The sequence below is a fragment of the Gadus chalcogrammus genome, chromosome 3 (genome assembly GCF_026213295.1).
Source record: "Gadus chalcogrammus isolate NIFS_2021 chromosome 3, NIFS_Gcha_1.0, whole genome shotgun sequence".
In the NCBI taxonomy this organism is placed as follows: Eukaryota; Metazoa; Chordata; class Actinopteri; order Gadiformes; family Gadidae; genus Gadus; species Gadus chalcogrammus.
The window spans coordinates 18626014-18652479 of NC_079414.1; the positions used below are offsets into that span (position 1 = coordinate 18626014).

Here is a 26466-nt window from a genome sequence, read left to right on the forward strand (position 1 = left end):
TACCTGGTTAATATTTTATGTGCACATGGTAGGTTACAAGTTAAGGTACAGATTGCCCTCAAATTCAACCAACTGAAAATGATTTGAAACACTCTCTGATGCTTATGAAGCAAAATCTCCCATCAGTTTGCAAATTGTGCCTCATAATCACTTCCATTGTGCTATCACCCATAAAATGCTCCGTTTATTCATATTTCATGAGCTAGGCCTCACACACACGGTTCCCACATTTTCCTCTATAGTGTGCCTCAATTCTGCTCTCTCGTCTTTACCCTTACAGTTTCACTATCTTGCCTCCTCATCGCCTTGCTGTTTTACTCGACTCGCCCTCAGTCTCACCTTTACCCCTCGTCACCAACCCACCACATGGTCCCTCCGCCATGACTCTTGCCATCCCAAAGGGCAGACACTGCAGCGTCCCCCTAAACCACCACCAGCAGCACCACCACCCCCACCACCACCACCCACTTATCAGGCCTCTTAACTGTCACACAGGGAAGCATGGTGTCTCGACATAAAGCAGAAGTGAGGCTGAATCAAGCTAGGGGGGAGGATATAATAAGGCACACTGGGGAGACTGTCCCTATCAGTTATCGTGTTTGAAATACACATGCGTGAGCCAGGCCTGCTTCTTCTGCCATGCCTCCATAAGGACATTTGCAGGGGTTGGTGATGCTGTGATCTTCGATTGTGGTATGCAAGGATGCATGGTCCTGGGGTGGGTTAGTTGTGGGTTAGATGTCATGTATGAAGTGTTTTAGGAATAGCTCTATATAACGGCTTGAAATGTCAGATTAAGATCGGGGGCACCTATCAACGTATCGGTTAGGAATCCAATCTCTTGGATGTTGGCATGCATTGGTGTCTGGTCATGATCACAAACCCTGGACTTCAAATGGAATATGTTTGGGGTCTGTTGAGATAAAACCAAGGTCACATTCTCATATGCATCACTTCATTGTAATATCTTACTGCTATCGGAAATTGACACAGACGCTCATAAGTTAGTCTTGGATCATTTGCTTGTTACAATCTCTATAATTAACTATCTCATCCTTGAGTTGAGCAATCCTAATTACTTGTGACAAACCCATCATCAGCCAGCGTTATATAACAGAGCCGTTATCTCTAATAGTGTCGCATATTTTAAAGTGACAAGAGAAAAGAGAAATGTCTTTCTATCTGTATGGAACGGTGCTGAACAGCCAGTAGCTGTTGGCTTGATCTGTGGTATTGATATGCTCTATAGGGAAAAAAGAGAAAAGTGTATTTTGCGAAGCAATCTTTTCTTCCCAATAGATAACACAGGAAAACACATTTTTTGTGTGTGTGTGATTGTGTGACTATATACTCGCACATTGTGTCATCAGAGGACACAAACAAAAAAAAAATCCAATCCTCTCTCCATAGCAAGGTGTGTTTTGGTTTTGACTCACCCCTCTGATCTCTATTGTGCTAACTGTCCACATCAGTTTCTCCCTGGCCGGTTTCTCTTCATGTGGATACACTACCATCACAATAGACTAACCAAGATGGGCCAGGGACCTGTCTCCAGACCTCCGGCTCTAGGCAGGACCTTTGCTCACTGGGGCTGTTAGGTGATAAAGGACAATTAAATTAAGGATGGCAGGTCAACGACGGAATACAGTCTGTCCTACTCCAAGTTGATCAATAATCGTGCCGTAAATCAATGCTGTGAGCAATGATGATGTGAACTGTGAATGTACCAGGGTAGCCTGTGACAGCTGGCGCCCGTTCATCAAGGAAATAATGTCTGCTTACTTGCAGATGAAGAGAGGAATTCGGTAATGGATCTCTATTACAGGGATTCACATTGTATTGATCATCAAACTTCTGGGCAGTTGGTCATGGATTCTCTTTTAAATAACTTTTCATCTATGCAGCTACGGTGAAACTGCTTGAATGGGAGAGTGAGTTATGTTTGAAGGTGAAAGGTTTTATTCTCTATGTACTTTACTTTCAATATTTGATGTAATCGTAGATCTTATCCATTTAGGGGACAGGATAGTCTTCTGGGTTCCAAGAACTTGGAACCCGGATGTCTGATGCCTTCCTGCTCCTTATGACATGAATCTGAATTCACTGTCACTTCAAAAGAGACTGATGATGAATAACTGAATAGTGAGACTTATCATTATTTTTTCAGTTCACCATTCGCAATGAAGAGGCTGGAACATGACCAATAAATAAAACTCCCTCCTCCAAACAGTGGACACTGATTAAGACAGCTGAGATAAAGAGGTATTTTCTTTGACAGATCCATCAGCTGGTGCTGGTGTTTTACTGTGGACTATTGAGGTATGAAAGTTTACAGCCAGAGTGGTTGTATTTATAGGGTGCACAGGCCTGAGCTTATGGTAGACCTGCTGCTGATAGAGGCCAGTGTGACACTCTAATGCAAGTCATTGTGGTAGGGGAGGTGCTAGTGCACCATGAGTGCTTTAGCACCCCATGAAATGCTTGATTTACATGGAATGTGCTAACATGGCTGATGGCTCAGGAGGTAGAGGAACAGAGGCAGGTTGTCTGGCACCCATTGGGAAAGGGGGTGGGGTTGCTGGTTTGATCCCTGCTCTTCTTTGTGCTGAGTGACACCTGACCCCTGACTGCCTCCGTTGAGCTGGTGGCTCTCAGTGGAATAGTGCACACCTCAGGTGGTGTGAGGGTGAAGGTTAAGCATTAAAATAGATTTAATGGTTGTTTTAGCTTGTAAAAAAGCATATATTTATCTATCGACCAATTTTAAGTACATATATTAATCTGTTTGTCGGTGAGCACACGTATAGATTTGGAGCTGGTTGTTGGACGCGATGCTCTACCCACGATATTGATAGTCCTGCACATCATAGTTCTACCTTTGTCCTCTAGGCGTGATATAAACGAGCGTTGCCATGACTACGTACACGAAGAGGCTACCGGCCGATTGGGTCATAAAACACAACCTGACGTGATGAAAAATAGCAGAATTCATTCTCCACGTTGAATAGACGCTTTTGTCGCTCATGATAATACCAAAGCTGTACGTGCTTTAAGTCGCGTGCTTAAGCGCTATATTATTTTGACTAGTCGCAACAAGTACAGCACGCGAGAAGAGCAAGACGGGCATTCAAGTGCCGCCGCTACCACTCGTTTCTCCGCGTCGTCGGTAGATGTCGTCCGGATGGCTCTATTCTAGCTCGGCAGCACCGAGCCCTAGTGACCCGCGACGAGGGGAGGAGGAGGCGGAGGAGGAGGAGGAGGAGGAGGAGGGAGTAGCTACACTGAGCGGCAACATACATGCGCGTTTTCACCCCGTTCGGCAAGGAGAGCGTCGAGTAGCAGGTGCGCGGTTCATACTTCAGGCTCCGGAGTCCCCCCCTCCTTCGAGCTCCAGGTCTATGCCGGCCGCTGACGTTATCGCCTGGCAGGTCCGGAGCATTTGAGTCATTATTTTCTCTCATGGACGCGAATGCCAGACACACTTGTTCTCAAAGGTGAGTAAACAACGCGTCGTTAGCTCTGATGTTGTCTTCTGGCAGCAGCTGGGTTTAGCCTCTCGTGGTCGTCAATGAGGGAAGGGCTCGCCTCTCCCACACCCAGTAAATCTGCAAATCTCCTCTGGTGTGTTCATTATTTAGCGTTATAAGCGATGGCATAGCTTTTCTGTCAAACCAGAGGTGATGTAACGTGCTCGCTGTGTGCTGGCCTTTTTTTCCTTCTATTTTCTTATGGTAGTAATTGCAGCGTCGTCGCCTCTGCTGCGGTAACGTCACTTATTGCTTTCCACGCGAAAAGAACCGGGCCGATGGAGGCCATGCTTTGAAGGCAGCTGTCTGTACATTCCAATGGATAGGTGCCATTTTGGATGTAAAACATCCTATAGCCTATTTATTTCTGACAAGATTTATTATTCGCCCTAGAAGGGTTAGCTTCTTTGCTCCTCGCTAGTTTTGGGCTATAAAAACGGACTCCACTAGAAAATTGCATCCTTTAAACTCCATTTCACATCAACCATCTCAGCACCATATGGTTTGCATGTGGCCTAAACAATGTGTTCAGCATTGGATGTCCAATGCTGAAATTGTGGATGTGAATGCATTACACTTTGTGTGTGTTTTTGTGTGTCATATATTCACATATATTGTTTAATCAACTATATGACATAGTGTACAAGCTTCAATGTGATGATTCTTTCTACTAGATCTATTATACCAGTGACATTGGTCATTATTATCCATCTGTAGCCATATCTCAAAGGTGCTGATCCTAGTTTGGGCAGGGGGGAAGCAGTGATGTAAAAGGGTGATGTAATGAGGAGAATGTACCCTGCAGGTCACTCACTGTCTACTGTCACTCAACTGTATCTCGTAAAGAGCATGTAGGTGTTGAGCATAAATAGACTATGCCACTGTTATTTGTACCACTCCGGCCACAGTACAGCATGTCATTGCTAAACACCTTTGTGTGTGTGTGTGTGTGTGTGTGTGTGTGTGTGTGTGTGTGTGTGTGTGTGTGTGTGTGTGTGTGTGTGTGTGTGTGTGTGTGTGTGTGTGTGTGTGTGTGTGTGTGTGTGTGTGTGTGTGTGTGTGTGTGCGCAAGCGTAGTCCTTAAGTCATTGGATCAGGGGGTAGGTGTTCCCGCTGTGCGAAATATCTGTGATGCTGGATCTTGTGTATTTATTTATGTGGTGGAAATGTACCCTGGGATGCATGATGGGTAACTATTTTGAGAGAGAGGGAGAGAAGAGAGCTCACTTTACCAATAAACAGCCTCACAGTTGAACCTAATGATAATCGCTCACGCAAATGTCCTTGCATTACATCCTGATAAATGACACTTTGTGCGGCAGGGAACTATGTCTGTGTTTGTGCTATTTGGATTGCACCTGTTACCTGCTAGTTTAGGGTTACGCAGCGAGGAGGGAGACACAGAGACACAGAGAGGGGGGGATGCGAGGGGAGGGGATCAAAACGGGCCCTACAGGGGGAACCTGAGTATGCGATACATTTCCCTCACTTAAGTGGAGTGTAACATGTGGTTACTTCATGTATGTCCCTCGATCACTCCTCTTATCTGTCTGCCTGTATGGCTGTCTCCCTGTCTCTGTCTCCCTCTACCTCCGCCTCTCCCAACAGTCTCATACCGTTTCCCGTCCTCCTGCTGACCATTATCTTCCCATCAACTCCCCATCATCTTCCATATTGTATACTCTGCCTTTTCTACTCTTTTATCCTCCCCCCCCTCATTTATCTAACCCCCGCTCCTCTTGCTTAAAGACGAGAGTGATGTCATGGCTCAAGTGGTCTGTGTGGATGAAAGCCCCCCCCCCCCCCCACTCCCACTCCCCTGTGCCTGCTTCCCGAGTACCTTCACTGGGCCAGGGGAGTCAACCATAGAGGTCTGAACTCTTTCTCCAGCTCAAACCGAACTGCGGGATCATGAACCAATGCTCAGTGTGTAGGCCTTCTCTGCTCTATCCCACAGGCGGCTTAAGTAAGGACTATGTCATAAGCAGTCGATTTATAGTAGTAATAATGATAATAGCAGTACTACTGGCTATGGAAGTCAAATGCAATGGGCCTATACTGTGTAAATGTGTGGCACCCCCTATCAGGTTGTGTGATGGTCCCTCCTCAATATTGTACGTTAGCCTCCTTCACCTCTCTGTGGAATAACACTTATTTGAAACATGGAGCTTCCCTTTACAGTACAATTTAGTTTTTTTCCGATATTTTGGAAGAGAGAGAGTGTTGTTGAGACTACTATTTTGTTTAGACTGAAGTCTGGACTTAGAAAGAGAGACATGTGGGAGAACATGAGAGAATGAGGGATAGAAATAGAGCATTGCAGCCTCCAGCAGAAAAGAACAAAAGGGACAACAGGGCCAATAGGGCCAACGCTACAACTTAAAATTCCTAAATGTTTAATGGACACACTCCCCCTGCTTCCTGCCCCTCCCCCATCTCTTCTGTCCTGTCCTTTGATGAAAGAGGTCCTGCGACATGGAGGAGTCCTGCTAAAGAAAGTCCGCTCAGACCCTTAACCCTACACCAGGCATGGACGTGCGAGTCCTCAGGCTGATACAGCGTAAGCCAAAAAGGCTTATGGCTATAGCTCTGCCAACACGCAGATACTGTTACTGGTTCGCAGCAGGGCTTCCTGAGCCTGTCATGCGACGTTGATTGGCTGTCTTAATGAGCTAACGGAAGATTTGGAATGGAGGGGGCGGGGCTGTTTGTTTTTTGTTTTTTTGAAAGGTTTGATGGATGGTGTTGTCACTATTTGTTTACGTTGGTCTAAACTGGGGTTTGGAGGGGCTGCTTGTGTTCGTTTGAGGTGGTAACAGAGGTGGATTACATTCAGGCTTTTTTTTTTATTCTTCACTGTATAGATCATAACAACATTTTAAGTAGAGTATCACATGCAAGTCGGAAGAATGAAAGGCTTTTAAGTTTTTAACTAATTGAAATAAGAGCCGTGTACGTTAACTCTCTATAAGTGGTGTATTTTATATCAAAGTACTTCCATTTTAGTTCCCGAGTTACTATACAAGATATATGATGTCGAGAAAAAGCAGTATATTATGTTTTTACATTTGTTATTTATATAGATAAAAATATATTTGTATCTATATGCAAAAAAAAATATATACATGTATAAATAACACATTTAAAAATAAATTAATGAATATATATTTAGATATTAACATTTGTTATTTATTTATTTACATTTGTTATTTATATATTTACTTCATTTGTTATTTTTATAAATATATAATTTTTGATAGAATAGCTAAAACAGTGCTACTTTTGAACTAGCAGTATTGAAGCCGTGTAACTGCATAGCGCGCCTGCTTTTAATATCCTGCCACTTACTGAGCTGGCAGGGCCCTCACTGCAGCTGATAATGAATTGGGTGTTGAAACTGTACTGGTGCGACCACGTCGACACGGCCTGGGTAGCCATAGTCTGCTCATAGTGCTGTGTGTTTATGTGGGTGTCAGAGTGTAAAACAGCCATAACAATTTTTGATATGGTATTTTGTGTGGGCACCTTAATGAGCGGATTAATAGGCAAGATAATCATTTGAATCCATTTTTTCCTCACACTCACAGTAATTGATTGCAGAGTGGTCAACAGCTATTGAACATTAGCTTACTTGAGGACTTGTGTCAGGAATGTGACATCAAATCATAATTCAACAGCCTCGCCCTAGTGACCTGTTGACCAGCATAAGTTTGTTTTTAAAATGATGGCGAGATACTTTCTGATTGGTCAAATAAGGCACTATACAGTCTGTTATTTCTGAACTGTTGTGGAAACAGTTAAACAGACCATTTGGGAAAAAATCATTGTTAAATCAATAGAATTTGTTGTTGTATTTTACATCAAATTATTGATTTCTTTAGTTAGTAGCTGTGTATTATGTGGGATATTATACAGCAACCAACCCCTTCAGGGTGATTCAAGACCCTTCCCCTTCGTGATGGCGACTTCCACTCCTGCACCACCTGTCAGAGTTTATTTCGCAATAATGACAGTCTCGCTGTAGGTTATCACTAACTAACTGTAATGCAAGTACTGTTGAAATGTACAGTTGAGAGCGACAGGTGAGAATACTATTTTGACCCTATCTGGTTGACACTGATCTCCCCTGTGATTCTGTTCCCAAGGTTACCACATTAGCACTCAGCCCACTTTTGAGTTCTCGGGTTAGACGACCATGCCAGCCCTGGAACCAGAAGCTTCTCTATTGGCTTGTTGATCGCGTATGCTGACACTCCGGGTCATGGAGGCAGGCTATAAACATCTCCCGATTCTCATCTTGAATGTTTGAGGGATGTACTTGTCTGGATGGTGTGTCATCATGTGTGTGCTAGCTTGGTATGGTGTTCTCAGACTGTTGCCTTTGCACCGCGGGATGGCTACATTAGTGCTATAGCGATGGCTTGTTAGCAGACGTAGGCGATACAAAGAAAACTACAAGAAAATTAAGCGTTTACTCCGCCACCAGGACGAACAACAGCCTGCCTGTTCTCTGATTGGTTTAGTCAGTCCTGCCACTCATTAGCAGCCCCCCTCCCATGCGGTATGAATGGACAGGAATGATTGGGGGGCAAGCAAGCATGTCCCCTCTCTGTCTCCTCCGTACTACCAACAACAGAGGCCCATGTGTACATTGATGCTTGTTTGTTTCACCTGGTACACATAATATAGGAAGGAGCAAGCCGTTGGGTTAGTTTGACTGTTTTACATTGACATTGTTTTTTCATATCAAATATAAAAAAACATTTCAACCAGTCTGATGTATTCATCAAGTAAGGGTGTACAGGGATAGAGGAGGAAGCTGGCATTATACAGTAGCAAGGTTGGCTTTAGATAACAGGTTCTAAATATGAGATGCTAATAGTAGGATTGACATCACCACTCTTGGAATAGCAGGGGGTCTGGGGTCTAGAGGTGCTTCAGGTTGACCTGTCTTAAGTGTGTGTGTGTGTGTGTGTGTGTGTGTGTGTGTGTGTGTGTGTGTGTGTGTGTGTGTGTGTGTGTGTGTGTGTGTGTGTGTGTGTGTGTGTGTGTGTGTGTGTGTGTGTGTTAGTATATGCATGTGTGAGAGAGAGTGCCAGTACATGTCTGTGTAAGCGCCCGTGTGTGTGTGTTAGTAAATGCATGTGTAAATGCGGGAGAGAGAGTGCCAGTATATATGTCTGTGTGTGTGTGTGTGTGTGTGTGTGTGTGTGTGTGTGTGTGTGTCTGTGTGTGTGTGTGTGTGTGTGTGCGTGTGTGTGCGTGTGTGTGTGTGTGTGTGTTAGTATGCATGTGTTAGTAACAGTATATGCATTTGTAAGTGTGTGAGAGAGAATCGAGTACATGTCTGTATGAGCGCCCATATGTGTGCGTGTATATGTGTGTGTGTTATATGCATGCGTAAGTGTGTGAGAGAGAGTGCCAGTATATGCATGTCTGTGTGAGCGCCCATGTCTGCGTGCGTGCGTCTGTGTGTGTGTGTGTGTCTGGGTCTATGCATGCACACATGTGTAAATGTGCATATCTATGCATTAGCAGGCCTAACCCTAGCCCGCCTCATCTCTTGACACACTATCAAACTGTCAGCAACATGGAGTGAAATCTCCTTTTATGTGGAGGATACGTCTGACACTGGGGTCAGATTCAGCCCTCAAGGCCCACTTTACATGTTGCCACAGTGACATCATCAGCCATTGGGTGACATTTAAGCGTACAAGGAGAAGTGGGCATGTGCAACCTATCCAACAGCACAACACTCTCCCTCTCTGCCTCTGTGTGTATGTGTGTGTGTCTCTCTCTCTGAGGGCCTGCCTATGCCCTGCTATCCATCAATGTAACCATTCAGCTTATCTCATCTGTGGCATGTCTGTCTGGGTTCTGGGCTTCTGACCGACCTGAGACCACCACTGGAATGGCGTTTAACGATGCTTGAGGTGAATTTTTTTTTTTTTGTTGGGCTGTCCAAGACTGTGTGTGTGTGTGTGTGTGTGTGTGTGTGTGTGTGTGTGTGTGTGTGTGTGTGTGTGTGTGTGTGTGTGTGTGTGTGTGTGACCGACGGATGGCCTGTCACGTAGTCCACACCTACCTACGCAAGACTCTTGGGGGTGGCTTTCCAGCAGTGCAGACCAGCGAGTCTGAAAATAGCCCCTTCTGATCACAGCTTTACCCAAACGGGGGACTCTCGGACCGCGTCACTCGGTGTGCTGCAGCGACTCTAAACGCCATTTCACCTGTCTGTGTTCCTCAGGCGCTGAACCCGAGGCTAAAACCTGGGAATAAAGCTTTACTTCAAGGGCAGGCATCTCGGCGAAAAACCAGGATTTTTGTTTCGGTGACCACAGTTGACAATCAGACGAAGACGAAGAAGAAGTGGGATATCCCGCACACCTATACCTGACTCCTTCTGAACAAGTGCCCTGCTTTTGTGTTTATGACGGTAAGAGTTTTTTTTTTATGCTAGCCTCATTGGCTTTACTTGTGGCCTGCTTGACACAATTCACTCTCGGTCTAAAGTGTGTCACGATATGTATACAGGAAAAATGAGAGCAAAATGTACCTCTTCTACATCCTTGAAATTTGGGGGACTGCACAGTGTTAACATGTCCATGTAAACATTAACCCTAACACTCACGCTAATGGCTGGTCCATTATCTACTTAAGATGTTAAATAAATGACAATACAAAGTAGTCAAAGATTTACAGAGGAAACACAAAATACGCTTAATATCATGGAAGAAACAAAACATATGAACAAGTTATTTCATATATTGCCGACAAAAAATGTATGATGAGAGTTAATGAAAGATGTCAAGACACGTGTTTAAAATATCTACTGAAACTGTCGGCATAAACATTCTTGTCCTCCTTCCCTCTACCCCTCTACCTTCCCGTGTTTCACTCTGTCACCTACACCTTCCCATCTCTGGTTACAGCCCTCTTTTTGTCATTGATCTCCTCTTTCCTGCCCAACAATAGCCACACCGAAATCCCTCCATTAAGACAAGTCTCAGAGGTGTTGTGGAATGTTACCTTGACCCTATAATAGATACACACACATATTTCCAATCCCTTCCTTCTCAAACGTACTTCACTCACTAAGCCATTCTCTTCTTGCCAGAAGATGTTTTTATTTTTTTCACAGGATAAAGTCTTGGTACTGATATGGTCAGATTCATTTCCATGTGCCAACCGTGGAAATTAGATTTATTTTCAATTGGCCTACATCTGGTTTTGCTATTTTGTGACTTTCTTCCTCACAACCAGAAATCCATGTCAGTCATTCCTTTTCTCAAAAGTTTAAAGCCTGGAATGTGAGAAACAAACCACAAGTTGATTAATTTCTCCCGTGAAATTCTCCCCACATTCTTATCAAAGTACTGATTTCAGCTGAGATCTTTGTTGCCTCAGAAGGAATGTATAAGATCACTTATGTGGGATTATGCATCCGTTAGTCATATGTTAGTTCGTATAATACTTTATAAGTGGCAGAATTCCGCGCAAAGGATATTAAATATTTTGTCAATGGCCCAAATAAATAACAGCACTTCTCATGCACTTGATAAGGTTTTACTTTGACCTATTATGCTGATGTAGTTTGCACCGCTGTCTCAGGGACACCTCTGGCCCAAGACGTCTTCATTGTGGCCAGGGGCTGCCTCGGGGCTCCTCAAACGCAGATCTCATGCTCCTCCAAACCCTTAGCCCCCAGGGCTAAGGGTCTCGTCTAATGGCCATAAATATAGCCCCCCCCTTGCCCAATCAAGCTCCCTTATCATCCTGACCCGCGCCACACTTAACACTGGTACCTGTGGAATCCTGACTATGTATGGAGATGTAATTTTAGCTCCCGCCCGTCGCCTTAAAGTAGCCAGTGTCGTGTGCGTCCGACATTCCAATCACTTTCGCCTGAGGATCCTAAAGCGCCGTAAAACATATGGAGCCACGCTGCCGACATACTGTGTGAATCAGCATTCATCGGATACAGTTCTGCGTGGGCCTCCGGCCATGGGTATGACCCAAAAGGCCCTAGTTTGTAAAGGCAAGCATCTAGCCCTACTGAATGGGCTGTGTTAATCATTTAGAGATATCTAAGGCATGAACGGGTTGCCATGGTGAACACTCGCTTTCCCCTACCCTTTCACATCCTCATTCCAGAAGAAAGCTACAAGTATGTGTAGTGTTGCCCCTTTGTATTGATTACGACACACTTGCTTCTCTTAAAATCCGAGCTCTGCAGTCTGATAATGCGATGAGGTCAGCAGAGTGGGATTAAGGATCTTTGTATAAATACCAGGCGGCGCGGTCTTGGCACACTTACCCATTTTATTGTTTATTTGCACAATCTCTATTTAATTTGTAGTGCTTCCTGTCAAGACTCCCCTAAGCAAGATAAGCTGTTAACAACCTCCAAAAAATGCAGTCCCAAGGTTGAGTATTTAGAAGTACCTTTAACCAAATACTAAATAACATTGAATAAGGTAAAATTGGGAATATTCATTTAGTATATGTGCCAAAGCATGTTTAGGTGTGTCAATTCCCCTCAGTAACACTTTAAAGTCAGATTTTTTCTGTCATGTGTTGAGTGAGATGCAAACTTTTCTGCTCTCAAAGTGTTGTTGGCTTTATCTTCAAGCTATCTCAACTCCATCACATGGGGCGGTACCTATATGAACACCTAACACAACAGTGTGATGATCAGACAGTTTTGCTGATGACATATCTTGCTGTTCTAGCCCTACCATCTTTGTTGTTTACCGACTCCCAACAATTTAAAGTAAAAGGACTGCAATTGTCTAGATTGAAGTACTGTGAATCTCTAATTCTATGTCTTGACTCTCCAGACTCTCTCCATGTTTTCATTGTCTCTGTTGATCTGTGAAGAGACATTTTTCAATGTCTCTCCTCACAACTCTCCTTCAGTTTTTTCCCGCTTGCGGCCGTGTAAATAAAACGGAGTGCATCTCTAGCTCCACATTGCAGTGCAACCCCGGGACTTGTCACATCCTATTTGTTTCCCCCCCTACACCTACCGTATCCACTGTGAAGCCTGGGCTCGTATTGCATAATTGCATTAATGCTCTCAGGCCAGTAGCTCTGCTTGTTAGCCTGGCACTGATACAAGATTTGGTGTGGGGGGGGGGGGGGTGTACACATGGGCCTCTGTTGTTGGTAGTACGGAGGAGACAGAGAGGGGACATGCTTGCTTGCCCCCCAATCACTCCTGTCCATTCATACCGCATGGGAGGGGGGCTGCTAATGAGTGGCAGGACTGACTAAACCAATCAGAGAACAGGCAGGCTGTTGTTCGTCCTGGTGGCGGAGAATTGATGGTGACTGACATGGCGTGGAAACCGGTCTCGGTGTCTCGCAGCAAGCACGTCGGAGAGGGGAGAACTGTAGAAGCTAGGGAGAAATTGTCGTCTTAAACAACACTCAGCGTAATTTATTTTTTACTCTTGGTCAAGAAGAATTATTCGATAAACTGTTTGTCTCTAGGTTGATTCCAGGCAATTCCAATTCCTCCACTATATCTTATCGGTTACAGTATTTGATTTCTTTGGAGAATAATGGGTGTGGAGATCTTTTTTACAGTCTTGTTGGTTTATATATTGAGTTATTTATTTCACCACTGTGGACGGGAGGTAATTGCAATGTGGCTGCAGTAGAATGAAGCTCGGGAAATCGAATACTGCACTTTGTTAAATCGACCACATCCTTCTGTGTCTGATGTATTAAAATCTTGATAAAAACAGCTGCTGTCAAGAAGCAAATAAACGGTGAATAACAGACTGTATAGTAGCAAAACCTACAGTGTCCAACGGAATACACTGAAATAGCTCCAGACGTATTTTGATTCCCAAGCCCTGCTGCTACCCCACATATTTCCCACCAAAAAAACCTTTTGCTGAAATAACATGAGGCTGGAGACCAATTTGAAATTCTGCTTTTTTTGGAAGGGTCACTGTCAGGCAGTATTTAGTCTATGGGGATCGTATCGGGTCCCTCGAGACAGTTTGTTGACATTTTGTGCATTACATTTAAACATGATAGACTTGCATAGTTTATAATCTATAATGTGTTTTGTCTTACAACAAACATTTACAAACATTCTTTGTGTGTGTGTGTGTGTGTGTGCGTGTGCGTGTGTGCGTGTGTGTGTGTGTGTGCTTGTGTGTGTGTGTGTGTGCTTGTGTGTGCTTGTGTGTACATGTGCGTCAAAATGGTCATGCGATCCCTGTGATCTCGTTTGTACAAATGGCAGGAGCAAGTGAGCTGCCATGTGGAGATAAATGGGATGCAGCCTGCCCTTCGGGGTCGTGACCTCCATGTTCCCACCCCTGAAAGGCACACTCACAGGATATACGTAAATCCAACTCTTTACCCAGTCTATTTTAACACTTGGCCCCAAAGCATTTCCAATAGCCTGGCTGATGGACATACAAACAGTGTGACAGCACAGTATGGGAACACCAATTATTCCTAATGGAGAAATTTGAGTTCTGTAATAAATAAAATAAATTAGTTATTTGAATGCATAAACTTTGTTCAGATGTATTTGTTAGACTGAAAAAATAGGATGACAAGGAGCAAGAAAGCAGATTACCAATGCAGTCTTTTGATTTTGTAATTCTGTAAAACTGTTTTAATTCTGTACGCTGAACCTAGTGAGTCTCAGTGGTCCTGTTAGCTCCGCTATCACAACTAAATGAAGCCAGCTAATGCAAAAAATGCATGCAGCGTAAGCACTTTTTAGGTGGATGATACAAACTTGTTGAGATCGACGAGCTTAGTTTTTGCCGAGGTCATAATTCTCATTGAGCACTTCTATGTTTGGGAAATCCTTTAAGTCAACTCAGTCCAACAGCAGGCTGCTGTGTGGCAATCAGCCAAACAGTATCTATTTTTTCAGAATCATTCAGTAGTACAACCCCATCCCAGGTGTTTAAATCACTAGAGATTTTTTGAAAGCCTTCTGCGATCACAGTTGTAGTCCCTTTCTCAGGCCTCTACGCTTTGGAGAGCGATTGCTTCAACTAGTATTTTTGTGGACCTCGCAGAAATTGAATTCAGTAATTATACGCTTGCACGTCTCCTAAACGACCAAACCGTGCCTTTATTACAACCAGCAGATAAACCACCGGGACCTCAGTAAATATACTGACTAAAAAACACACTAAACATGGCAAATGTTTCAGTTCCTTTAGCATGGGAGTTGGCGATGACGGCCTTTTACAGAGAAAGTATTTCAGTTTTATCAATCAAAATTGATCACAAATATGATCATAATGTATCGTTGTTACAGTTCTGTACAGCATCAATGATGCGCCATAAACATTTTATTTAGCTGGAAAGTTCAACAGTGTGAAAACTGAAGTAAGCTCGGAATTAGGCAGATTCCGATGCTATTCGGCTATTCTGATAGCAGCCTGCTTAAGATCACACCGAGGGCAACAACAACCATGTTATGCCAAAATCCTCAAACGTCTACACACTAATGCATAGAAGTTTTTAGCAGAATATTGCCAATGTCGGCTGGCATATATTGTAATTAAATATGTTCATTTAAGAATATGTGTATGATGTATCATCTAGAGAATATGGGCCGTGTGGACGGCCCATCCAGGTTTCAACTCTCATCCATGAACTTCTCCCACATTCCTCTTCACACTGCTGTGGCCCATTCTGGTTAGTGGATACTCTAAACCAGTGGTCTCCAGTGACCTACCCTCCCAAAAGATCGTAAAACTGGTGCCAGTGGATCCCCACAATTTCATGAAAAATAAATTCCTTCTCTTTTTTTGTTTGCGACAGTCACAAATTCTTCTTCTTAAAGTTTGTTTTGAGGTCCACGCTCTGGTTCAGCCTCGATAGATCAATTTTCTAGCAATCACATAATGCTTTTACTAACCACAATATGGCAGTCTTGAAGGAATATACTCCAGATGGGATCCAAGTCTGGATTAGAATTTGAGCTTTTTATATTACATGACATAGGATTTATACTATGTGTACATTGTGTTTATTAGATGAATGATACAACAGCATTCTGATTGTATTCGAGCAAGGCATTTTGAAAGATTATAAAGGCACAATATTGATTGATTGTGCTTTTGATTCCCAAACTTTAAAATCCAATTATAGTGAATTCGATTTTGCTTTGATATAGTCATAGACATTCAGATATTACTGTCAAATTTTACAAATAAAGGCTGTCCAGGTTCCTTCAACCTCATATTGGGATTTATTATATCTTTATAATTCGGCTATTCTTATGCATTCTCTAAAATGTAGACTAATGGTTTTAAACTCTTCAAATCAAAGCTATATGATCAGGATTATCTATTTACCATAATATTGAGAGGATACTTTGGTACATTTATTAGCTAATTATAATGGGTAAATTTGATTAACAAAAACTAAAACAAAAAAGATTGTTGCCGCTGACCGACGGTTCACAACACCACATGCTGTCATGTTTTCGACCAACTTAATCACAATTATGACAGGGTAGTTCTGGACGCCATCTAAAAACAACCGTAAGCTTGGGTTCTATATTTCTCATGCATTTAGATATACCAGGCGAGGTAATGCCTATTCCTGACCTCAGATAGTAGATTCACTTTTACACAGGAAAGGAGCAGGAAATAGAAGTTGTGTGTGTGTGTGGGCGGGGGGGGACTTGTGGACTGTGGGTGGTGAGCAGCCATAACATTACACCATGCACACAGCTGCTGTGTCGCCACTAATCTGTCCCCCAGAAACACGATCCTGTTTATAATCTGCTCATCATTTGGTCGGCGACAGGCTGCGACGCCGGGACTATAATTTACCCTCCTCTGTGTGTGCGTGTGTGTGTGTGTGTGTGTGTGTGTGTGTGTGTGTGTGTGTGTGTGTGTGTGTGTGTGTGTGTGTGTGTGTGTGTGTGTGTGTGTGTGTGTGTGTGTCTGTCTGCGAGTGTGCGCGCGTGTGTGTTACAAAGGTGTATGTGGATATATGCAGAGACTTCAGGCTCTGAAATATCTTTGTTAGACTGAACTTTTCAAGTGGTCTTGAACTATTTCCTCAGCAACATAAAGTTTAATGAGGCTGTGATTTATTCACTAATGTCAACATATTAACCATGTGTCCGAACTACGAAACACAGCACTACTGTATGTCTGATATGCTATATTATTGCATGCATTTTAAAGCGCGGCGGTAGTGCTAAATCGAGCACCTGAAATGTTTCTCATTGCATAATCCACGCCTATTTCCGACCGCTTGTGTGAGCTATGTGTCATGACAGTCTTCACAGCGGGCTTAGAATGACGTATTGCTGCTCGCTCGGGATACACTAGAAAGATAGATGTCACAAGGTCTCGCATCTCGGTCTGCGATTGACTTCTATCTAGGTCCACATTATGGCTTTGAGCCACACAGGGCACAGAGAGCTACCGGCGGGGAAGGCCCGGGGTGGTGTTGTGCTGTGTTTTGAAAGGCTAGGAAGCAATCCGTCTTAAAACCCGGGCTTCCATTTTATTTTGGTCCTGACTTCAAGTGTCGTCTAAAGGGCTACAGACTTGTTTCCTACGTCTTAAAACACGACTTCCATTTTATTTTGGTCCTGACTTCAAGTGTCGTCTGCACTGCTACAGACGTGTTTCCTGCGCCATATACCTGACTTCAAATTGTATTTTGGTCCTGACAACTATAGTTTAAACTGCTATAGACGTGCTTCCTACGTCTTTAAACACGACTTCCATTTGGTTTTGGTCCTGAGTACAACGATCTAGAGACGTGTTTCTTACATCTTTCCTACGTGTTTCACTGTCCAAACAGCTACAGACCTGCTTCCTTCCCCTAGGCCTGACTTTCGATCGATCAATCGATCCGTCATTCAAAACTGATTTAGGTGCCTTGTATCCTCAGCCCTCTACCAGCCTTACATCAGCAGCCCTTCAGGTTCACTGAAATATCAGCTTGTACTACACGGCTCATTGAAATCCATCATTTGGCTTTTTTCCTAGGAAATTATGAAAATCAATCACTTGTGTCATTTGCTTTGGCCCGGCCCCCCAGGAAAGAATTCCATTCTAATCATACAAGTAGTCTTGTAACTAAGCATGTTGAACCACACCGCCATGAAATGCCATTCATCTGGTGGCACCCGCCCCTTGTGCGTGTAGGAAAGGCATTTTTGTTGCACTTATTGTTAAAGAGGTTTATGTTTAGCTTAGCCGTGGTAAGCCTTGGTAATTGATAGCAATTAGCAGGGCACCCAGAGGAAATCTACTCTGAGGTTTGCAGCTGTCTCCGTTGAAGAATTGCTGTTGACACACATGCAGACTTATTTTTTAATACGCTGACAAAAGCAGGGCATTTTTTGAACTTCCTTGCACACAATAAGGAGGAGGCCTTTGTGTGCATGAGGCCTTTGGGTGCACCATGCCTTTGTAGACTTTAATTACGGTACACAAATACAGACACGACTGAGACATTAGTGCAATACTGAGAGCATCATCAAATGTTATTCAAGCATAACATTGGATATTAGATTAGGTATTTAAGCTTCTGCTTGTAAATGGATATACTCCAACTACTGCAATAAACATTCACTACCCCGTACATTTCATGCATGCCCATTTGGTCAACGTACCTAAGTACTTTGGTATGTTTGATTGTCTGGTTTGATGAGGCCGACAAATATGAATAAATGAAATAAAAGTGGTTGAAGGCTAACAATTAATTTTTGATGAGCATTTAAAAAAATAAATCTGCCCTCGTAACAGCAACATATGTTTGAATTACATTCACACCTTAATGATGGCGGATAGGCCAATCACATAATGCTAACAGCGTTATGCGAATGACGACTAAACCACCAAGCAGTGTGCACATCCTCATCGTCCCGTCCGAATCCCCTGCTCTTCCCGCCAGCTCATGGCAGCAGCAGGTGGCCCTGCATGTGAAGCAGCAAGGTTCAACATTTGCTGCAGTTATTTCCATACCAGACATGCATGAGCAACCACAGCCGCTACAGCACTACGACCCTGCCGTGCGCATTAAGTCCCTGCATGACCCAAATTGCACATGTGTGAACATGTGAAGTGTGCGTGTGGCGTGTGTGTGTTTGTGTGTGCGTGTGTGCGTGTGTGTATGTGTTTGTGTGTTACCTTTAGAAGATTCCATATCATCTATATCAATCATACCCACCCTCCAGTGCAACAGTTCCAAGAAGCGGTTGCATATATCACCGGTGCAACCGACAGACCACGCTATCTGGTTGAAGTTATGTGGACACGTGGAGCCCTGCAGGCTCCATTATGTGCCATTTCCTCGCAGGGAAAGCAGAGACCGTAATAACATTGGATGGTTCTCTTTGCTTGATCGTGTCACATTCAAATGATGATGTCTTCTTAACCAGCGATATGCTGCTGAATACCGCTTGCGTTAGTTCTGGTCCCTTATCATTATTCTTATCTAATAGTCTCCGCTGGGCAATGATCAGACTACTGAACACTGATTGTTTTTTTGACTTGTTGATTAATTGAGTTTGCATAACGATTTATTGTTTATTCTCTTCCACAGAAAAGTGTGTCCATCTACTTTGAATCTGCAAGAAGTGTCCCTCACAATGAATACAGGTATAACACGCACGCCACTCGCACGCGCGCACGGCTGTGGGTCCATGGCTTTGTTTGATAGGACAGTTTTCCAACATTCCCCCTTCTGTCATTTGCCCATTTTACCGGTGCAATCATGTTTGTTTCCTTTCGAATACACCCGCTGTGCTGCAAACCACTATGGCTGTAACTCTCTTTCATCAATAACTCTAATCCAAACTCTTGTGTCACATTTTTCTGGCACATAAAGACACTTTAACACAAAATGAACCACTAAAACAAAGTAAGTGACTGAAGAACCATATCATCGCTGTAAAAACCCTATTGTGGTTGTCACTCTAGATTTCAACAATTTAGAATTCAGTTGATGAAGGTGTGTTTCCCCATCTGTCCTTGGCCTCGCTTGGCGGTCAGCCCAAACAGGAGTGCATATTAAGGCTCATGTTGACAGGTCGCAGCTTTTATGTTCACACCACTGTCAAGTCGCCAATAATAACCTTGCTTAATGTGGTTGCAGGCTTTGAACCTCAACTTACAGCTCCCCCACGCGCTCGGCTATAAACTTCAGGTTAAAGTACACTACCGCTGGAAATATGTCATGTTGTTGGCTGACAGATAACGATCAAGATTGTTACAATAACATTGTGGTTGAAGGAAATAAATGGAATAACAGATGGCAACTGCATTGCAATGCAGGTCAACATGCCAACGTGGCCAAGTATTCAGATAATCCTGCAATCTAAAAACATACAAAAGGATGTGTTGACAAGGCACAGCGATACAATAGGCCTATTGCAATGTGCCATGCCTCTACTTTCCCTCATGTTTCTCTTAACAAAAGCCTTGAGGCACTTTGTGACGGCAGGGTAGTTTTATAGCTCTGAAAACAGCACATTGTCAGCGACACAATCAAGGAAGATAATCTCGTGTTTCAAGCTATTTAACACTCATTTCCCAAAGCTAATAGTCTTTTGTCTGTTAGTGGTACAGTGTTTCACATTCCTAAGCTATTAATGGTTGAAGGCATTTTCTTTTAAATAAGAAAAGAATGTGGGTCAAATGTCATAGCATCAAATTAAGAAACAATTCTAGATCTGCTCTGAATGGAAGGTCAGGAAGCGGCACTCTTCTCTGTAGCCAAATTTAGGCTAATATTTCTGCACAATACTCATAAACAATAGCCTAACTAAATTGCATCCAACCGTAGACGTCTCACACTTCAAATGATACCAATGGATTAAGAATGTCTAGAAGAGTATCCCGCTAGCTCTAGAACATTGAAAAGCAGATAAAGAACAGTGTGACCAATGAAGCTCTATTGTGGGCATAACGAAAGTAGACTGTATATAATAATTAATAATGATTTCAATTTTGCGTAATTTTACATGACATACTAGACAAAACAAAGATAACATAGTTTGCCTTCTATTCATTCTTATCCACAACGCTAAAGCAATTTTTATTACTTTACTGCATTTCAATTCATCTAAAACTCTCATCCCCCAATGCAACAATTTCAGAGTTGTAATGCATGTGCTTTGCGTCTTTCTTTTTTGCGTGTATTTTGTGTGTGTGTGTGTGTGTGCGGGCTTGTACGTATGTGTGTGTGTGCCCATGTGTGCGCTCTTACATGCATGTGCACGCCTGCTTCTCCCAGATAGCGGAGGATCATGCACACGCCGCACCGCCATGTCACTCACTCTCAGCCCTATGAAGAGGGTCCAGAGCTCTCCCAATCTCGCCACAGGTACTGACACTCACTGACGTCATGACCCAAAAAACTAGGTTAAACGTTGAGAATAGCGCTAGTGGTCGAAACATGAGGTAAGTCGGAGAGAACAGCATTTCACTATGTTCTCCTATCTTCTTCAATATGTGGTTTTGCGCATTAATATTGTAGTAGATACTCTACTTCTTATTTGTTATTCTACCTTGCCCCAGTGCATCATGGTCCACCTACTGACAGCCTCTCTCAGCAAACCCCCCCTGACATTGGTCCCTCAATCGTGCTTTAAGCATATTGTGGTTAATTTCCTCATGCATCATCACACATGAGTATTGACTTTGTTGGATGCATGAAGAAATTTACTTAACTCTTGACTCTTCGAGGCAGATCTCCAATGTAATCAAATGAATATAATAGTGCGTAGTACGTCTGTATGAATAATTGTAGTGCATTGCATACATGTGGGCTGGTTAAAATAAGAATTTAGTTGAATGTTGGCTTAGTGCCGATGATGACCAGCTCTGACTGTTTTGGAAACGATTGACTTTCAGTGGTGGAAAAAGTTTCTTTCTCCGTTATAATAAATAGGAGGTTTTATACCCACTGGATCTAATCGGTTGTTGACATAGCTGTACCAAAGTGAATGTCAAGTAAATATTTGCGTTTGCCAAAAGGGGGAACTATAAATATGAGTTTTCACTGCTAAAGGGACCCGTATACTAAACTAATTAAAAAGTTGAAGTTAAACCATGTTTTTGATCTTATTTCTGCCGGTATTCATATAAAGAGCATGAGTCATTTTTCATTGATACATTTCAAGCTCTTACCTGCTTTACTCTTCCTCCTTTCCATCGATATATCCAAAGGCTGTTGTGAGCCAAACCATTAAAACCATTAAACCATTAGGAAACCATATACACACAGCATTAGAGTCTGTAAGCTGGTATAGCTTTCAGGCTTAGCAAAGGTTATCTCAGGGCTTTCCACTGAAGTAGTCCCTGTATCTGTCTTCAAACCCCACTCCCCTCATAAACCCCTTAACGAAGGGGCTACCCTCAATCTTCGGAACACTTATCTTAGGGCTTACTTATGACTTGCACTTATCACTCTACTTCTCTGTAGAGTAGGTGGCTGAACGTGGCTGGATGTTTATGCATCTAGATGTCCCTGTGCACCAAGTGGCAATAAATAGACATTGAAATGTTTAATTTTATAGGTTTAAGAGTTTGTTGTAAATCATTCAGCTTTTTGCAAACACTTTCTTTCTCTCCAAGTCTGACATAGTATGAGCATCGTTGAAATGTTAATTATAAATACAGAGATTTTTTCTAAAGTATTCTTTATTATGTCTGGAAAGATTAGTTCTGGGAAAGACCTGTAATAGATACGAAAGATACGGAAAATGTGCAGGAACCTTGATTTGGATGAACCTGTGCATTGATCATTCTGAAGTTTTCCTTTTATCCTTTCTACCCCAAGGTTGTGAATCTAACTCACCAGATTCAGGTAATTAACCCTCTACCAACCCAACCACCACAATGTACACCGTTACCACTCTATTCTATTTTCACTGCGTGTTTACTGCGGTCCAATCCCATTGTGAATGAGAAACCTGCGCCGTGTCGTGTGTATCATAGAAGACTGCTGTGTGTGTCCAGATGCATGGCGGTCGCAGAGTGCCATTGACGGCTTCAGGAACGGAGACGCCAATAGCTCCTCGCTGGCGGCTAAAGGCTTCCGTAGTGTGAGGCCCAACCTGCAGGACAAGAAGACACTCTCACAGGTAAAGGAGGTGCCCCTCTTATCTTCTCTGCTTTTCACTTCCCAAGTCTTCTCTTATTTCTCCTTTCTCCACCCTCTCATAGGTAAAGGTGGTGCCTCTCTTCTTTTATCTGCTATACTTTTCTCCTCTCAAGTCATCTCTTCTTGTTTCTCCTTGTTTCTTCTCTCTCATTTCTGGCTCATTCTTCACCCTCTCATAGGTTAAGGATTAGGGATGTGAATAACTCAAAATGTTCATGGTTGAATAATCCGTGGGTGGTATGAACGACTAATCGATTATTCGATGTGTGCCGACATTCACTTAGGCAGCAATGGAACATCGGCAAGAAATCACTTAATATCTTAAACGCAAAAATCATAACTTTAACCGTGAAAAATCGAATTTATACTGGTATTAATTGGGGATGTGCATTTCAGGCATAAATACTATTCAATATTTGCTGAGAAGTATTTGAATAATGTTCAAAAATCTGTAAATCAAGAACCCCGCATGCACGCACACACGCACCTCGTATACACACACACACAATGGCAGGGAGAGGCTTTTAGGATTTGTAAGAAATCAATCTTTTCATCTCAACACCTGCGCCATCAACATTCAACATCAAAATTATTTAAATGTGGGCCTAGGCAGATAGGCCTACATGCGCCGAAAACAGATCACTATTTATTTTACTGAACACAGCCTGCATGACGGTGAACTAAACACGTCTTAAGCATATGGAAACTCTGGCCCAAAATATTACTCCACACGGTGTGTCTTTTTACAATTTATTTGTTACCAGCATCCGTAGTGTTGATCAGCATAGAAACGTCGCTTAGCAACCGAGGACGCTGGGTTGATAAGTGACGTGATACGAGTGATACGACAGAAAAAAAAAATCTACTTTCCTTGACAGCAGTCATTATATGCTTAGCAACGGTGAATTGTCCAAAAATTATTCACCACTGGAAGTTGTGAAGGCCCATGCAAGTGAACGGAGCTTTCAACAGCATTGAGAAGAGCCGTGTAATAAATAACGATATTCACATTCATTATTCGATTTCTACGTGACTGCGACTATTCGACGATCGTTGCCCATCCCTATTAGGATGTGCCACTCTTCTCTTCTCTACTAATCTCTTCACTAAACTTCCAGTTAATCCATGTTTCTTTGTCTCGCACTATCGTTCTCTCTCTCTAACTCTGTCTCTCTTTCTCTGTCTCTGTCTCGTTATCTCTCTGTCTCAATCTCTGTCTCTCTCTCTCATGCACTTATTCGGTCTTTCAGGAAACCTATCTTCATTGCTTTGATGTTCATGCCTCTTTAACTCTTATATTCATCATACATCGTTGACAGATTATGTGATAAACTCGAACTGTTTATACTTAATTTGTACTGTGTGAGTTTAGAATGAATCATTTTCCTGTTTTGTCCTTGCAATTGCCATTTTTTTCCTCTGGTCTCCGTCATTTTGCCATGCTGTTTATTATTTATAAAAGTGTTTGCTTTCTAACTGACTGTTGAAAGGCTAATGAAAATATTCGTTTTTGTGGTGCATGTTAACTTGTACTGTTTATGATGATTTGTGGCTTCCAAAATTCCTTTGAACAAACTTTTTTGCACAGGGAATAAACTGTACTCCTATGTAACCTAAAGGAAACCAAAATAATTTCTTCATAACGGTGCGCTATGTTTTAAACTTTTTAATTGCATGTTCCTCATTGACAAACCAGGCCTCCACCGCGATGCCGTTCCCGCCCCCCAGGAGGGACAGTTTCCTCCTGTCCCCCACTGGCACTAACCCCCCCACGTACAGCTCCCTGCAGGCCCTGGATGCTAGTTTGAATCCCCACACCTTTGCACCATATCATAATGAGGGTGAGGCATGGAAAGAGTCCTACACCTTGCTAAGCCAATCTTCTCACTCCTTCTCCGAGTCTTGCAGAACAACCTCCACCTCTTTCACTCCAGATGTCCCCCCACAGGCTAATCAAGGCTTAGGATGTGTCTCAAACGATATGGGCAGTAGCACCACCGCCACAGCTAACGCCCAGGCTCAAGAGCGAAAGGTGTCTTCCCTCAAGCTGACCCCCGTCACCATCCCTTACCCTCCAGCTCACCTCCACCACCCCGAACCCCACCCTCCGCCCCCCAAACCCCAGAGCCTGGCTTCCCCTTCCTCCGCATCCCCTCCACCACCGCCCCCCCGTAGAGATTCCAGCATCCAACCCCAAGCCGCGACGCAGAGGGCCTCGCCGTCCCGCCCGCTCCGCGGGACCCCCAAGGCCACCTCGGGACCCCAGGTGGGGTCCAAGGGGTCAGGTCGGGCGTCGGTTCCGACCCCGCCGTTGGGTCCTCCTCCGGGCCGGGCGGCTGAAAGCAGGGACTGCGCCCCGGCCGTTCCTCCGCGGCCCTCGCCGGCCAACCTGTTGGTACAGAACCGAGCTCCTGAACCCCAAATCCAAATAGGAAACTACATTCTTACGGCTGTGCTGCTTGTCGATGTGTGTATTTGTGTGTACTCAACCACTTTATCCAAACTAACTGAAGATGTGTGGATGTGTGTGTGTGTGTGAGATCTGGTATGGTAAAAGTGTTTCTTTTCACACTTTGCACACATCGATGCACTGGTTACTAATCGATGCACTAGTTATTAGTTTGACACTAATCTATGCTTTTCTGTTCCCGGAGAGCAAGCATTTTGTGTATAGGTTTGGACGGAGCACACGAGGGGGCTTTAAACATCAATAATAATGACCATGATGCTTTATTTACACCCACAACAGGGTGTAGCTTCTGTCCAACCTCACCCGGGTACCTCCCATCAATCTCTATTGTATGGCCAGAAAGATCACTGAACACACTTTCCATTTCCCTCCCACCCCCCAAACCCCACCCTGACCCCTCTCCCTCCCCACAACCAGGGCCTGTACCCCCCTGACCTTCCTGCGGCATGGCGCCCCCCTTACCACAGCCACAGCCACAGCTCAGACTCCCTCCACTACCAGTCGGGCCTGCTCTTCCCCATAGCCCTCTCCCCCATGCCGTACACACCATCCCGGGCTGGCAGCACCACCCCCCTCCTCTCCTACACCACGCTAGCTCCTACCGCCGCCGTTAGCATTGGAGGAGCGGGTGGTGTCGGAGGCGCCGGTGGTGGCACCGGTGGCGATGGTGGTCGCGGCCGCTTCCCGTCCCCGTCAGTCTCTCCGGTGACGGTGTCGGCCCTCAGCCAGTACTCGTCCACGTCCACGGCGGGACTGTTGGAGGAGCTGCAGATCTGTGGCCTGGACAGCCCCAGCGTCTCCCCCACACCCTCCTCCTCCACCCTCAGCCACCTGTCTGCCTACATGACCTCCACCACCAGCTCCGCCGCCGCCTCCGTCGCCACGGATGACACGCTAACCGCCACCGCCGCCTGTACTGTGGTTCCCGCTGTGGCTAATGTAATTATGACCCCTGCTGTAACCCACGTCACCACCACCACCAACCCCTTGACCGCCTGCCCAAAATCGCCGCCGTTACCCTCCTGCTTCGTGGTTAGAACTCGTCACCCTCTACCGCTCCCACACTCCCTTCCCGAAAAGTGGTGTCACTACTGGTTGTTTACCCTGAACTAACTGCCAACGACGCCCGCTCCCCCAGCCTACTCCCTTCCCAAAAGGTGGTGCCTCTACCGGTTGTTTACCCTACACTAACTGTCAGCTCTAACCTACTTGCAGCTTCATGCCGCTGAGGACCCTTGTCAACAAAATATGCATCACAATGTCTTTGTTCCCTCCTATTGCCGGCATAATGGACTATTAAGTTTCCCTTTAGAAATTCCCCCCTCTCATCTTCTTTGT

General features: G+C 44.1%; 1 protein-coding gene across 1 annotated transcript in view; it reads left to right on the forward strand.

The window, feature by feature from the left end:
- Positions 1 to 3250: 3250 nt before the first annotated feature.
- sorbs2a (sorbin and SH3 domain containing 2a) overlaps positions 3251 to 26466 on the forward strand; it is a 49224-nt gene continuing 26008 nt past the window's right edge. Inside the window, exons 1-8 of the mRNA XM_056587248.1 lie at positions 3251 to 3494; positions 9775 to 9963; positions 19095 to 19150; positions 20787 to 20876; positions 22335 to 22361; positions 22514 to 22638; positions 24355 to 25173; positions 25546 to 26049. Coding sequence (XP_056443223.1) covers positions 19141 to 19150; positions 20787 to 20876; positions 22335 to 22361; positions 22514 to 22638; positions 24355 to 25173; positions 25546 to 26049 — 1575 coding nt within the window. The 5' untranslated portion in view covers positions 3251 to 3494; positions 9775 to 9963; positions 19095 to 19140. The remainder of the gene's footprint in view (positions 3495 to 9774; positions 9964 to 19094; positions 19151 to 20786; positions 20877 to 22334; positions 22362 to 22513; positions 22639 to 24354; positions 25174 to 25545; positions 26050 to 26466) is intronic.